This window comes from Rhinoderma darwinii, chromosome 1 (genome assembly GCF_050947455.1).
Source record: "Rhinoderma darwinii isolate aRhiDar2 chromosome 1, aRhiDar2.hap1, whole genome shotgun sequence".
Lineage (NCBI taxonomy): Eukaryota > Metazoa > Chordata > Amphibia > Anura > Rhinodermatidae > Rhinoderma > Rhinoderma darwinii.
Window position 1 is genome coordinate 646,267,762 of NC_134687.1, and position 15,467 is coordinate 646,283,228.

Here is a 15,467-nt window from a genome sequence, read left to right on the forward strand (position 1 = left end):
CATGTCGTTATATAGATGGAGTTTAGTGTTCCAAACCTGCCCACGTGAAAACCCTCCGTTTCAGCAAAAGAACTTACAAGTTACTGAGAGGAGTCCAGCGGGGAGGAGTCCAGCGGGGAGGAGTCCAGCGGGGAGGAGCACATGCGCATTACACACATGAAGGAGAGGACCGTACACCTCGCTTTACTGCGCTCGTACAGTGTACTGCTCTTGGCTTCATTTGTACCAAAAGACATAATCTGTCTGGTGAATGGAGCGCTCTGGATTTATTGGACATATAAAGGAAACGTAGGGATCGAACGTGAAAAGAGCCAAAATTGTGGAGCTCCTACATTACATGTCATTGTACACACGTGTATATGTACTGCACATGACGGTATTAAGACTTCAACATTGTGCCAGTCCAGCCTGTGCCCACAGTAATGCCAATATAGATCTGTCTCTTCTCACCTTGTGATGTGCGCGGCCGGTAGTCCTCCATCATGACCTCCTCGTACCGATCCTTGTGTCCTTCTAGATACTCCCACTCCTCCATGGAGAAATAGACAGCGACATCCTGACACCTTATAGGAACCTGACACACACAATGATACAGTCATCACCCAGACACCTTCAGTGCTGTTACTGTAGAATTTACCAGCAGTGTCACCTCTCCAGTCAGTAGCTCAGTCATCTTGTAGATCAGTTCTAAGATCTTCTTCTCATGTATCCGGGAGTGAGGGGGAGGCTCTGTGATGGGACTACTGCTCCATCCTCCTGACTCATGGATGATGGGAGTCGTACAGTCACCCGATGTCTTCTTCACTATTGTGTACTCCTGTGTATGGAGAGAGACACTTAGAGAACGGAACACAGTATTCCCCCCTCAGTAGAAAGAGGGAGATTGTGACCCCGCTGCATAGAGCTGTAGTGACCCCACATCTGTAATACTGGAGACCTCACCTACAAAGAGACATTGAGAAAATAGAACGAGGCCAAAACTAAAAAGGAAATAATATTGGGGGGACTAGATGGACCATGTGCTCTCCTCCTGCCGTCATCTTCTATGTTTCTATATAGAGGTCATCCTGATCCTCCTGGTTCCTGGTCACTCATTGCTCTACAACATTACTATTGCTGCATTGGTGACATGACACATAACTGACCATATTGGTGGCTGATCCTCAGCTTCTTGACGTCACTTGGAAGGTCTGGACGCTGTTATACAGGACACTGGATTCTTCCTATTATGTATTGTCCCTTCCCTATGTGGGACTTGTTCTATAATGTAGAAAAGTTTACCTCTCCGCTCAACAGGTAGATGATCTCCAAGGTGAAGTCTAATATTCTTCTGCTCATCTCATTCCTGTCCTTGTCCATCCTTGGTGGGTCATTCAGGAGAAGGAACGTTGTGGAGGAGAAGATGAGAAAACTGGAGGAACTGGAGGATCTAGTACTGCAGACGTCTTTATGAAGAAAGGAGAAGATGGAAATCATACAGGGGACAACATCATGTGTGACATACAGAACCTCACTTATTGATCATTGAGAGAAACATCTTCTCAGAGCCGTCACCACATGGAATAAAGGGGTATTCCCAACACGGACATTTCTCCCCAGGATACGCCAGAAATGTCTGATAGATGCGGCTCCATCTCTGGCCGTGCTCGGCTGTTTCTGGACCTCCTATACAAGTGAATGGAGAGAGTTGTGCACATGTGTGGTCACCTCTCCATTCATTCTCCACCTGGATGTAGTCATCACCTCACCAGGCGGGTCGGGGGACCCCCGTTCTCCACATAGAGGTGGGACCCCCATATATCAGACATTTATGGCATATCTCTCAGGTGAGAAGAGTAAAATGAAGACATTTCCCCCCCCAGACAATGAAGACCTGACTCCTGACAACCTGACACATGGCGGATACTGGGGAGACATTGCTGACATCTCACAAGACGTGGTGCACACTATGCAGTCAGTGTTTGATATGAACTGTGAGGTTCTGCAGCAGCTGAGGTGACTTTATATATAAAGGGAACATGCAGTGTGATCTCGTGTCACCTAAGGCTGGATTCACACCAGCATGTGCGGTCCGTAATGGACGGAACGTATTTCGGCCGCAAGTCCCGGACTGAACACAGTGCAGGGAGCCGGACTCCTAGAATCATAGTTATGTACGACGCTAGGAGTCCCTGCCTCGCTGTGGGACAACTGTCCCGTACTGTAATCAGGTTTTCAGTAGTTCCACGGAGAGGCAGGGACTCCTAGCGTCGTACAGAACTATAAATCGCCGTTTTCTGGTCACCCTCGCTATATATATATATTTATAAAGTGATGAAAATCCACAGCTCGCCCCACAAAACCCAACAATCCCTCACTCCGCCCCATCCACGGAAAAAGAAAAACTTCTGCCTCTGAGAACGACCTCACAAAAGACGGTTTTTTAACAATTCGTTTTTCTTTGTAAATGTCGCACATCATGAAAAACCAGAGAAATTTGTCATCGTCGTCTTCGTGATGATCCAACTAAACCGAAAATACATTGGAGGAATCCCATTTCCCCCACATAGAGGTTTTGCAGTTGCAGTGAGATTATGTGATACTTTATATGACGCCCTGAAAATCTACAACTCGTCCGGCAGAATCTAATCCTCGCACCGCGAGACTGACAGAGAAACCAGAACGTTATAGATCTGAGAAGAGGGGGAGGGAAACTAAACTGTCCTGGTGGTGAAGGGGTTAACCTGCGGTGCGGATTATAGACACGCAGGATATCGCATTGTTCCCAGAATCCTCTGCGGCTCCGCCGCGTGTTCACAGCAACGCTGCAGGTTACACATATATAAAACAGAAGGCGTCATGTGACCCCTGCAGCCAATCACAGGCCGGAGAGGTCACATGTCATTATAGGGGTCACCTGGACACAGCCGGAAGAGCAGGGACGTGTTGCTATGGTAACGCTCGGAGAGGTGAGGATCGGCATGGTTGTATTTCTGTAGTAGATATTCGGCAGGATTATACGTCCACCATTTGGGGTGAATATTCGGGGTGATTTCCTTGCGTGTTGTGGGTCGTATTCGCTACGTGTGAACATTCCCTTAAACCGCACGGTGAACGACATTAACAAGAAATGTATAAAAGTCAGTGAATAAGTTGTATGTCCCGAATATTATGTCATTACAAAACACGACTCGTCCCACAAAACATCCGACCACTACAAAGACCAGAAATAAGCACTTACCCCAAAGAGGCCGGCACTGGAGGGGTTAAATCCCGGCTAGGAGTCCAGTGGGCGGGGTCAGTCAATGATTGACAGCTCTCTGTATACACACTCATACAGGGGTGACTGATAACAGAGAGAACACCCGACCAGCGCTGCTCTCCACCTCATACACGGAAATAGCTAAAGGACCTGTGATGACGTCACTACCACGTGACTGGGGCGGGAGGGGTGGAGCTTATCAGTGGAGAAAGATGGTGGATGAAGGACCTGTGACGTTTATCACGTGCCATGAGGGGGCGGAACGTTATGATGTGTAAAGTGATGATGATCACGTGACATGAGGGGCGGAGTTCTGTTCCCTCCGGTTGGTGACGTCATCACAGGTCCTTTCCGTGTATGAGGTAGAGAGCAGCGCTGGGCGGGTGTACATGACTTCGGGTCACCGCTGTTGTTTAGTGTTCTCTCTGTTATCAGCCAGGAGATTTCCCATGATGCAGTAGTAAGGTAAGGTTACATGAGGTCATTTCTGTCCGGTTTTGGTGCGTTTTTGTCCGGCACAGTGTTGGTGATTATTATTATTTATTTTAAGCGCTGTAAATATGAAATACAGGAGGGTTTAACCCCTTGGTGACATCAGATCTATAGTATTATGTTGTACGTGCGCCGTCACACTAGAAGGAGCGGAGCCTGCACCGTACACGACTACTGACAGCCGCCTGCAACCGCCAAGATTAGAGACCGCGCAATCCTGGCCGCTTAACCCCTCAGATACCATGATTAATAGCGACCGCGGCATCTGATCAGTTAGAGATCGCGGCTTCCTCTGTCCTCCGAAGAAACTGCGCGATATAGACCGGTTACCATTGGTATATATTGTAATACATTTTTTGTTTTTTTGCAAAAAAATGATGTAAACGTTAAGAATAAGTAACGTAATCGCCGCATCCGTTATTGTCCAAATTATTAAAATATCAAGTTCTAACCGGCAGAAATAATTCACATGTGAACGTCGCTGAATAAAAAGATCCCAAAATGTCAACAACAAAATCTACATCTCACCCCACAAACCCCTCACACCGCGCAATCACCGGAAATATAAACCCCCCACACCGCGCAATCACCAGAAATATAAACCCCTCACACCGCGCAATCACCGGAAATATAAACCCCTCACACCGCGCAATCACCGGAAATATAAAACCCCTCACACTGCGCAATCACCGGAAATATAAACCCCTCACACCGCGCAACTACCGGAAATATAAAACCCCTCACACCGCGCAATCACCGGAAATATAAACCCCTCACACCGCGCAATCACCGGAAATATAAAACCCCCACACCGTGCAATCACCGGAAATATAAAACCCCTCACACCGCGCAATCACCGGAAATATAAACCCCTCACACCGCGCAATCACCGGAAATATAAACCCCTCACACCGCGCAATCACCGGAAATATAAACCCCCCCCCACACCGCGCAATCACCGGAAATATAAACCCCTCACACCGCGCAATCACCGGAAATATAAACCCCTCACACCGCGCAATGACCGGAAATATAAAACCCCCCACACCGCGCAATCACCGGAAATATAAACCTCACACCGCGCAATCACCGGAAATATAAACCCCCCCCACACCGCGCAATCACCGGAAATATAAACCCCCTCACACCGCGCAATCACCGGATATATAAACCCCTCACACCGCGCAATCACCGGAAATATAAACCCCCTCACACCGCGCAATCACCGGATATATAAACCCCTCACACCGCGCAATCACCGGAAATATAAACCCCTCACACCGCGCAATCACCGGAAATATAAACCCCTCACACCGCGCAATCACCAGAAATATAAAACACCTCACACCGCGCAATCACCGGAAATATAAAACCCCTCACACCGCGCAATCACCGGAAATATAAACCCCTCACACCGCGCAATCACCGTAAATATAAACCCCACACACCGCGCAATCACCGGAAATATAAACCCCTCACACCGCGCAATCACCGTAAATATAAACCCCACACACCGCGCAATCACCGGAAATATAAAACCCCCTTACACCGCGCAATCACCGGAAATATAAACCCCCCACACCACGCAATCACCGGAAATATAAAACCCCTCACACCGCGCAATCACTGGAAATATAAACCCCTCACACCGCGCAATCACCGGAAATATAAACCCCCCCACACCGCGCAATCACCGGAAATATAAAACCCCTCACACCGCGCAATCACCGGAAATATAAACCCCTCACACCGCCCAATCACCGGAAATATATAACCCCTCACACCGCGCAATCACCGGAAATATAAAACCCCTCACACCGTGCAATCACCGGAAATATAAAACCCCCCCCACACCGCGCAATCACCGGAAATATAAACCCCTCACACCGCGCAATCACCGGAAATATAAACCCCTCACACCTCGCAATCACCGGAAATATAAACCCCTCACACCGCGCATTCACCGGAAATATAAACCCCTCACACCGCGCAATCACCGGAAATATATAACCCCTCACACCGCGCAATCACCGGAAATATAAAACCCCTCACACCGTGCAATCACCGGAAATATAAAACCCCCCCCACACCGCGCAATCACCGGAAATATAAACCCCTCACACCGCGCATTCACCGGAAATATAAACCCCTCACACCGCGCAATCACCGGAAATATATAACCCCTCACACCGCGCAATCACCGGAAATATAAAACCCCTCACACCGTGCAATCACCGGAAATATAAAACCCCCCCCACACCGCGCAATCACCGGAAATATAAACCCCTCACACCGCGCAATCACCGGAAATATAAACCCCCTCATACCCCGCAATCACCGGAAATATAAACCCCTCACACCGCGCAATCACCGGAAATATAAACCCCTCACACCGCGCACTCACCGGAAATATAAAACCCCTCACACCGCGCAATCACCGGAAATATAAACCCCCTCACACCGCGCAATCACCGGAAATATAAACCCCTCACACCGCGCAATCACCGGAAATATAAACCCCTCACACCGCGCAATCACCGGAAATATAAACCCCTCACACCGCGCAATCACCGGAAATATAAACCCCCTCACACCGCGCAATCACCGGAGATATAAACCCCCCACTCCGCGCAATCACCGGAAATATAAACCCCTCACACCGCGCAATCACCGGAAATATAAACCCCTCACACCGCGCAATCACCGGAAATATAAAACCCCTCACACCGCGCAATCACCGGAAATATAAACCCCCTCACACCGCGCAATCACCGGAAATATAAACCCCTCACACCGCGCAATCACCGGAAATATAAACCCCTCACACCGCGCAATCACCGGAAATATAAACCCCTCACACCGCGCAATCACCGGAAATATAAACCCCCTCACACCGCGCAATCACCGGAGATATAAACCCCCCACTCCGCGCAATCACCGGAAATATAAAACCCCTCACACCGAGCAATCACCGGAAATATAAACCCCTCACACCGCGCAATCACCGGAAATATAAACCCCTCACACCGCGCAATCACCGGAAATATAAACCCCTCACACCGCGCAATCACCGGAAATATAAACCCCTCACACCGCACAATCACCGGAAATATAAACCCCTCACACCGCGCAATCACTGGAAATATAAACCCCTCACACCGCGCAATCACCGGAAATATAAACCCCTCACACCGTGCAATCACCGGAAATATAAACCCCTCACACCGTGCAATCACCGGAAATATAAACCCCTCACACCGCGCAATCACCGGAAATATAAAACCTCCCACACCGCGCAATCACCGGAAATATAAACCCCCTCACACCGCGCAATCACCGGAAATATAAACCCCCTCACACCGCGCAATCACCGGAAATATAAAACCCATCACACCGCGCAATCACTGGAGATATAAACCCCCTCACACCGCGCAATCACCGGAAATATAAACCCCTTACACCGCGCAATCACTGGAAATATAAACCCCTCACACCGCGCAATCACCGGAAATATAAAACCCCCCACACCGCGCAATCACCGGAAATATAAAACCCCTCACACCGCGCAATCACCGGAAATATAAAACCCCTCACACCGCGCAATCACTGGAAATATAAAACCCCCCACACCGCGCAATCACCGGAAATATAAACCCCTCACACCGCGTAATCACCGGAAATATAAACCCCTCACACCGCGCAATCACCGGAAATATAAAACCCCTCACACCGCGCAATCACCGGGAATATAAAACCCCCCACACCGCGCAATCACCGGAAATATAAACCCCCTCACACCGCGCAATCACCGGAAATATAAAACCCCTCACACCGCGCAATCACCGGAAATATAAAACCCCTCACACCGCGCAATCACCGGAAATATAAACCCCCCCACACCGCGCAATCACCGGAAATATAAAACCCCTCACACCGCGCAATCACCGGGAATATAAAACCCCTCACACCGCGCAACCTCCGGAAATATAAAACCCCTCACACCGCGCAATCACCGGAAATATAAAACCCTCCGCACCGCGCAATCACCGGAAATATAAACCCCTCACACCGCGCAATCACCGGAAATATAAAACCCCTCACACCGCGCAATCACCGGAAATATAAACCCCTCACACCGCGCAATCACCGGAAATATAAAACCCCTCACACCACGCAATCACCGGAAATATAAACCCCTCACACCGAGCAATCACCGGAAATATAAACCCCTCACACCGCGCAATCACCGGAAATATAAACCCCCCCCACACCGCGCAATCTCCGGAAATATAAACCCCTCACACCGCGCAATTACCGGAAATATAAAACCCCTCACACCGCGCAATCACCGGAAATATAAAACCCCTCACACCGCGCAATCACCGGAAATATAAAACCCTCACACCCCGCAATCACCGGAAATATAAAACCCTCACACCGCGCAATCACCGGAAATATAAACCCCTCACACCGCGCAATCACCGGAAATATAAAACCCCCCCACACCGTGCAATCACCGGAAATATAAACCCCTCACACCGCGCAATCACCGGAAATATAAACCCCTCACACCGCGCAATCAGCGGAAATATAAAACCCCCCACACCGCGCAATCACCGGAAATATAAAACCCCTCACACCGCGCAATCACCGGAAATATAAAACCCCTCACACCGCGCAATCACCGGAAATATAAAACCCCTCACACCGCGCAATCACCGGAAATATAAAACCCCTCACACCGCGCAATCACCGGAAATATAAAACCCCTCACACCGCGCAATCACCGGAAATATAAACCCCCTCACACCGCGCAATCACCGGAAATATAAAACCCCTCACACCGCGCAATCACCGGAAATATAAACCCCTCACACCGCGCAATCACCGGAAATATAAACCCCTCACACCGCGCAATCACCGGAAATATAAAACCCCTCACACCGCGCAATCACCGGAAATATAAACCCCTCACACCGCGCAATCACCGGAAATATAAACCCCTCACACCGCGCAATCACCGGAAATATAAACCCCCCACACCGCGCAATCACCGGAAATATAAACCCCCCCACACCGCGCAATCACCGGAAATATAAAACCCCTCACACCGCGCAATCACCGGAAATATAAACCCCTCACACCGCGCAAACACCGGAAATACAAACCCCTCACACCGCGCAATCACCAGAAATATAAAACCCCCCACACCGCGCAATCACCGGAAATATAAAACCCCTCACACCGCGCAATCACCGGAAATATAAAACCCCTCACACCGCGCAATCACCGGAAATATAAACCCCCCACACCGCGCAATCACCGGAAATATAAAACCCCTCCCCACACCGCGCAATCACCAGAAATATAAACCCCCTCACACCGCGCAATTACCGGAAATATAAAACCCCCCCACACCGCGCAATCACCGGAAATATAAACCCCCCACACCGCGCAATCACCGGAAATATAAACCCCCCCACACCGCGCAATCACCGGAAATATAAAACCCTCCACACCGCGCAATCACCGGAAATATAAACCCCCTCACACCGCGCCATCACCGGAAATATAAACCGCCTCACACCGCATAATCACTGGAAATATAAACCCCCCCACACCGCGCAATTACCGGAAATGTAAAACTCCCCACACCGCGCAATCACCGGAAATATAAAACCCCTCACACCGCGCAATCACCGGAAATATAAAACCCCTCACACCGCGCAATCACCGGAAATATAAAACCCCTCACACCGCGCAATCACTGGAAATATAAAACCCCTCTCACCGCGCAATCACCGGAAATATAAACCCCCTCACACCGTGCAATCACCGGAAATATAAACCCCTCACACCTCGCAATCACCGGAAATATAAAACCCTCACACCGCGCAATCACCGGAAATATAAAACCCCTCACACCGCGCAATCACCGGAAATATAAAACCCCTCACACCGCGCAATCACTGGAAATATAAAATCCTCACACCGCGCAATCCCCGGAAATATAAACCCCCTCACACCGCGCAATCACCGGAAATATAAAACCCCACACATTGCGCAATCACCGGAAATATAAAACCCCTCACACCGCGCAATCACCGGAAATATAAACCCCTCATACCGCGCAATCACCGGAAATATAAAACCCTCACACCGCGCAATCACCGGAAATGTAAAACGTTCTGTCTCACACAATGCGGCGACACAAATCCATTTTATTTTTTGAACAAATTGTTTTTTCCTTGTAGAAGATAAATATATAAATTTTTGTGTTGCCGTAATCGTATTGACCCGGAGAATAAAGGTAACAAGTAATTTTTACCGCATGGTGAACGCCCCAAAAACTAAACCCAAAAAACAATAGGATTCACTGCTTTTTCCCCTGTTCCACCCCACGATTGTTTTTCTCTTTCCCAGTACATTATAGGGGACAGTAAAGGGGTTTTCCATGATCGGAAAATTGATGACCTCCACCGGAGAGTTCATCATTATATGATCTGTGGGGGTCCGACACCCGGACTCCGCACCGATCAGCTGCTCCGGCTGCCTCCGGGCACCAGATGTCCATCCTGAAAGCAGATGCTCCCGTCACGGAATAGCGGCCGTGCTGCAGTGTTAAAGTGAATAGGAGCAGAGCTGCAGTTCTACAGAACGGCCGCTATTCAGTGGTCGGAGCCATTTACTTCTGGTTCAAAATATCCGGCAGCCGGAGCAGCTGATCGGTGTGGGGTTCGGGTGTCGGACCGCCACAATCATATACTGATGACCTATCCGGTCGTCATCTGTTCTCCGATCGTGGAAAACCCCTTTAAAAATGACATCACGTCCCACACAAGACGTGTTCTCATACGGCTATGTCACCGGAAATATAAATAAGTTATGGCTTTTGGAAGGAGGGAGGAAAAGTGAATATTGGCTGCGTGTCCAAGGGGTTAAAGAGGCTCTGTCACCAGATTTTGCAACCCCTATCTGTTATTGCAGCAGATCGGCGCTGCAATGTAGATTACAGTAACGTTTTTTATTTTTAAAAAACGAGCATTTTTGGCCAAGTTATGGCCATTTTTGTATTTATGCAAATGAGGCTTGCAAAAGTACAACTGGGCGTGTTGAAAAGTAAAAGTCCAAGTGGGCGTGTATTATGTGCGTACATCGGGGCGTTTTTACTACTTTTACTAGCTGGGCATTCTGATGAGAAGTATCATCCACTTCTCTTCAGAACGCCCAGCTTCTGGCAGTGCAGATCTGTGACGTCACTCACAGGTCCTGCATCGTGTCGGCACCAGAGGCTACAGTTGATTCTGCAGCAGCATCAGCATTTGTAGGTAAGTAGCTACATCGACTTACCTGCAAACGCCGATGCTGCTGCAGAATCATATGTAGCCTCTGGTGCCGATGTGTCCTCGCTCGTCTGACACGATGCAGGACCTGGGGAAGTGACGTCACAGCGTGATCTCTCGAGAACACGGCTCTGTCTGCACTGTCAGAAGCTGGGTGTTCTGAAGAGAAGTGGATGATACTTCTATACACAACGCCCAGCTAGTAAAAGTAGTAAACACGCCCCGATGTACGCACATAATACACGCCCACTTGGACTTTTACTTTTCAACACGCCCAGTTGTACTTTTGCAAGCCTCATTTGCATAAATACGAAAATGGTCATAACTTGGCCAACAATGCTCTTTTTTTAAAAAATAAAACCGTTACTGTAATCTACATTGCAGCGCCGATCTGCTGCAATAGCAGATAGGGGTTGCAAAATCTGGTGACAGAGCCTCTTTAAGTACATAACAAGAGACAATAAACATTAAAAGGGTTGTCCAACTTCTGACAGCTGATGACCTATTCACCGGATAGGTCATCCGTATGTCATCGGTGCGGGTCCGACACCCGGACCCCGCACCGATAAGCCGCCCCGGTGGCCTGAGGGCATTGGATGTTGTGGCAATTAATGCTATGGACGAAGCCTGGAAGCAGTTGGCTCCGTACATAGCATAGCAGCCGTTCTGCAGAACTGCAGGTCTGCTCCCATTCACTTGAATATAGTACTGCAGCTCGGCCGCTATTCCGTGACCGGAGCTAACTGCTTCCGGCTTATACGTCCGATGCACGGAGGAACCGGACCAGCTGATCTGTGCGGGGCCCGGGTGTCGGACCACCGCAGATCATGTACTGATAACTGATCACCTATCCACCGGATAGGTTCTCAGAAGCTGCAAAACCCCTTTAATGAATGACAGGTCCAGAAGGAGCGAGACCCTGCCCGCGTAGACTGCACTCTACAAAAGAAAGAGGGACCCTGCCCATGTAGACTACACTCTACAAGAGGAGAAGGACTCTGCCCGCATAGACTGCACTCTACAAGAGAAGGGAACAGTGGGTGAGGGTAGAAGCTGGTCATCCGGTGGAGTAGTGGCACCCGGGTTATTGCAGGGTGTAAGCTTTTCTGAGGAGGGGGTGTTCAGGTTACTAGTGAAGGTTTGGATGGAGGAAGAGATCTGATGTGTTGGGTTAAAGAGGTCCAGAGTATGGGGGATGCACGGGAGAAATCTTTTAAGCGATGATGTGAGGAACAGATAAAAGGAGAGCAGAGAACGTTCTTGTGAGTACCGGAGATTAAGTGTGGGGAGGTTTCAGGAGATTAGGGCAGAGATGTATGGAGGGGACAGGTAGTGGAGTGGGGATAACGTGTGGGTAAGTATCGGGATGTTAGGGCACAGGTGTATGGAGGGGACAGTTTCTGAACCGGATATATTGTGGGAGATAAGTTCAGAGATGTATGGAGGAGACTGTAGATTACGTGTTTAGGTATCAGGAGATTAGGTCAGAGATGTATGGAGGGGACTGGAGATTACGTGTTTAGGTATCGGGAGATTAGGGCAGAGATGTATGGAGGGGACTGGAGATTACGTGTTTAGGTATCGGGAGATTAGGGCAGAGATGTATAGATGGGGACAAGTTTTGGACCGGATATTTTGTGGGAGGTATTGGGAGATTAAGGCACAGATGTATGAAGGGTAAATACAAGCACTCCTTTAGATTAAATATGCAAAAGGTGATTTATTTGAATAAGGCAAGATTTGGAGAAAAAAAGTAAGGTTTCGGCCACAATCCGGCCTTTGTCAAACTCTGCAAATGAACGCAGAAACAATGTACATATTAGGCAGAGAGTACATATAAATTTACAAGAAAATCATGTACAAGAAAAAGAGGAATTTTTGTCCGAGGGTAAGGAAAGACTGAATTCAAGAGTGTTTTTGAGGTGGAGGCAGCAAGAAGTGGTAAGCGCTTGGCTGTGCCATTTCAATTTAAGGATTATCCCACAGTTCAGCGGACCTGTGAGACTGGGAAAAGTGTGGAGCCATTAACTGTGATTAATAGTTTTGGTAAGGGGGTTGAGTGAGATGGGGTAAAGATGCAACCAGCCGCCGCCACCCCCTCCTGCACTAATTGTACCTGAGCCTATAGGACGCAGATACAATTACATGCATAACCGCAGAATCGCCGGCCCGACCATTCAGCGCCTAACAATGACGCTGATTAGCAGGGCAGAATGAATTGCCCTGCCAATCAACGCCTTTCAACGAAGCTAGTTCTTCTGTTGTTGAAATGCGCGGATTGTCAGGGCAAGTCATTCTGACCTGCCAATCGGCGCCCTTCAACGGCGCAAGCGTCGTTCAGCCACAGCAGACCTGCTCAGAAGAGAGCAGGCCTGCATTGACACAGGACGGCATGACTTCCGGTTCCGGCGCTGGGATGTGAGGACGGAGCTACATGAGCTCCTGAAGCCCTGATCCCCTAACCCATCCACGCCACACACCCGCAGGATATAAACACCCAGGCATTAGGAGGAGAGGTGGGGGAAAAGAACCGGGCGGTTTATGGAGAGATATCTCCTTCGGAGCGGCAGCAGAGAGATCTCCTGTCCGGCAGAGCACAGCACACGAGGCGAGGGGCCATCCAAGATGGCGGCGCCGCTGCAACCACCACATGCACAGAGCCGGTCTCAGAGCCCAGAAATTCAGAAGGAAATGCTATAGCCGTCGGCAATGTCTGACTCACAGATTGATTATCGGAAGCTGGCAATTGAGGTAGCTACCCAACTGGCCCCCGACATCAGAGAGTCCTTAATAGCCACAGTCACAACAACGCTCCAAAAACTCCAAAATGAGGTGACATCTCATGGCAATCGACTAGACACAGGACGGCATAGGGATGGGATCAAGGTGAGTATGTAAAGTTTTTTTCACTGAAAAGTGTGAGCGGCATTATCTACGGGGGGAGCTATATGTGGGACGCTATCTACAGGGGGTGCTATATGTGGGGCACAATCTACATGGGGTCTGTATGTGGGGCACTATCTACAGGGGGGCTATATGTGGGTACTATCTACAGGAAGATCTATTGGGGGCACAATCTACAGGGAGCACTGTGTATGTGGGACACAGTGTATGGTGCTATTATAATCCGGGACAGTGTATGGTGCTATTATAATCAGGGACACAGTGTATGGCACTATTATATTTAGGGTCGTAGTGTGTGGCACCAAGACAATTTTATCTTCGTTTGTAGGTGCAGAAAGTGCGAATCTGAGGACATCTGAGCGGCAAACTACAGAAATAGGCTGTGGCCAGGAGGAGTCATCGTAGAGGTCTGCACCGGATGGAGAAGAAAAGAGAAAAAGAACAACTAGAATATGAAAAGACGTCACCGGTGAGTCCCTTAATGTAAATGTTTATTCTCCCTCTAATCAGTACTGTTGTCACTGTATGATCTGCAGCGAAAAGTGGTATGATTTTTTTTTTGTGAAACAGCAACTCCCAGCATATCCTTAGCATTTTATATACAGGAAAGATGGTTGTTCTATTTAGGGATTATGGTTGTGATACGCAGGGATGATGGTTGTGCTACGCAGGGATGATGGTTGTGCTACGCAGGGATGATGGTTGTTATACGCAGGGATGATGGTTGTTATACGCAGGGATGATGGTTGTTATACGCAGGGATGATGGTTATACGCAGGGATGATGGTGGTTATACGCAGGGATGATGGTGGTTATACGCAGGGATGATGGTGGTTATACGCAGGGATGATGGTTATACGCAGGGATGATGGTTGTTATACGCAGGGATGATGGTTGTTATACACCGGGATGATGGTTGTTATACACCGGGATGATGGGTAGTCCAGCTATCATTGCTGCATTAACCGCCATCATCCCTGTGTATACCAGCCACCATCCCCTTATATAACCCCCATCATCCCTGTATATACCATCCAATATCCCTGTTTATAACCCCCATTTTACCTGTATAAACTAGCCAGGCTGGTATATACAGGGATGATGGCTGGCATATTCAGGGATGATGGGGTTATATAAAGAGCTGATGGGGGTTATATACAGGGATGATGGCTGGTATATAATTAGAATGCGCCTCTTCAGTTTTAAACATTCTTTAGGGGGGACCCACTGGATTATGGCCGACTGAGATATGTTTTCCCCCCCTCTGTGCTAAATTCCTAACTACGCCTCTGGCGGAAGGTGAAGGAGGAGATAGCTGTTAGACACTCTAGATAGCAGGAAGGTAACATCGAGACCAGAGAGGTCAATTAGACTAAAGGTTTAGATGGAGAAGAGTAAGGGTCCCAGGACACTCTAACCATTGAGGGACACTAACAGAGGGTGGGACGAGGAGGAGGAGGTGGTGTGTGAGTGGGAAATACTAAATG

At 48.9% G+C, this 15,467-nt stretch overlaps 1 protein-coding gene across 1 annotated transcript; it reads right to left on the reverse strand.

The window, feature by feature from the left end:
* Positions 1-598: 598 nt before the first annotated feature.
* On the reverse strand, positions 599-3,458 carry LOC142696974 (oocyte zinc finger protein XlCOF29-like). Its single transcript, XM_075847684.1, has 3 exons — positions 3,221-3,458; positions 1,282-1,445; positions 599-817 (listed from the first exon to the last, which is right to left on the reverse strand). Exons 2-3 carry the CDS (start codon positions 1,357-1,359, stop codon positions 599-601), a joined length of 297 nt encoding a protein of 98 aa, XP_075703799.1. The 5' UTR covers positions 1,360-1,445; positions 3,221-3,458.
* Positions 3,459-15,467: the final 12,009 nt, after the last annotated feature.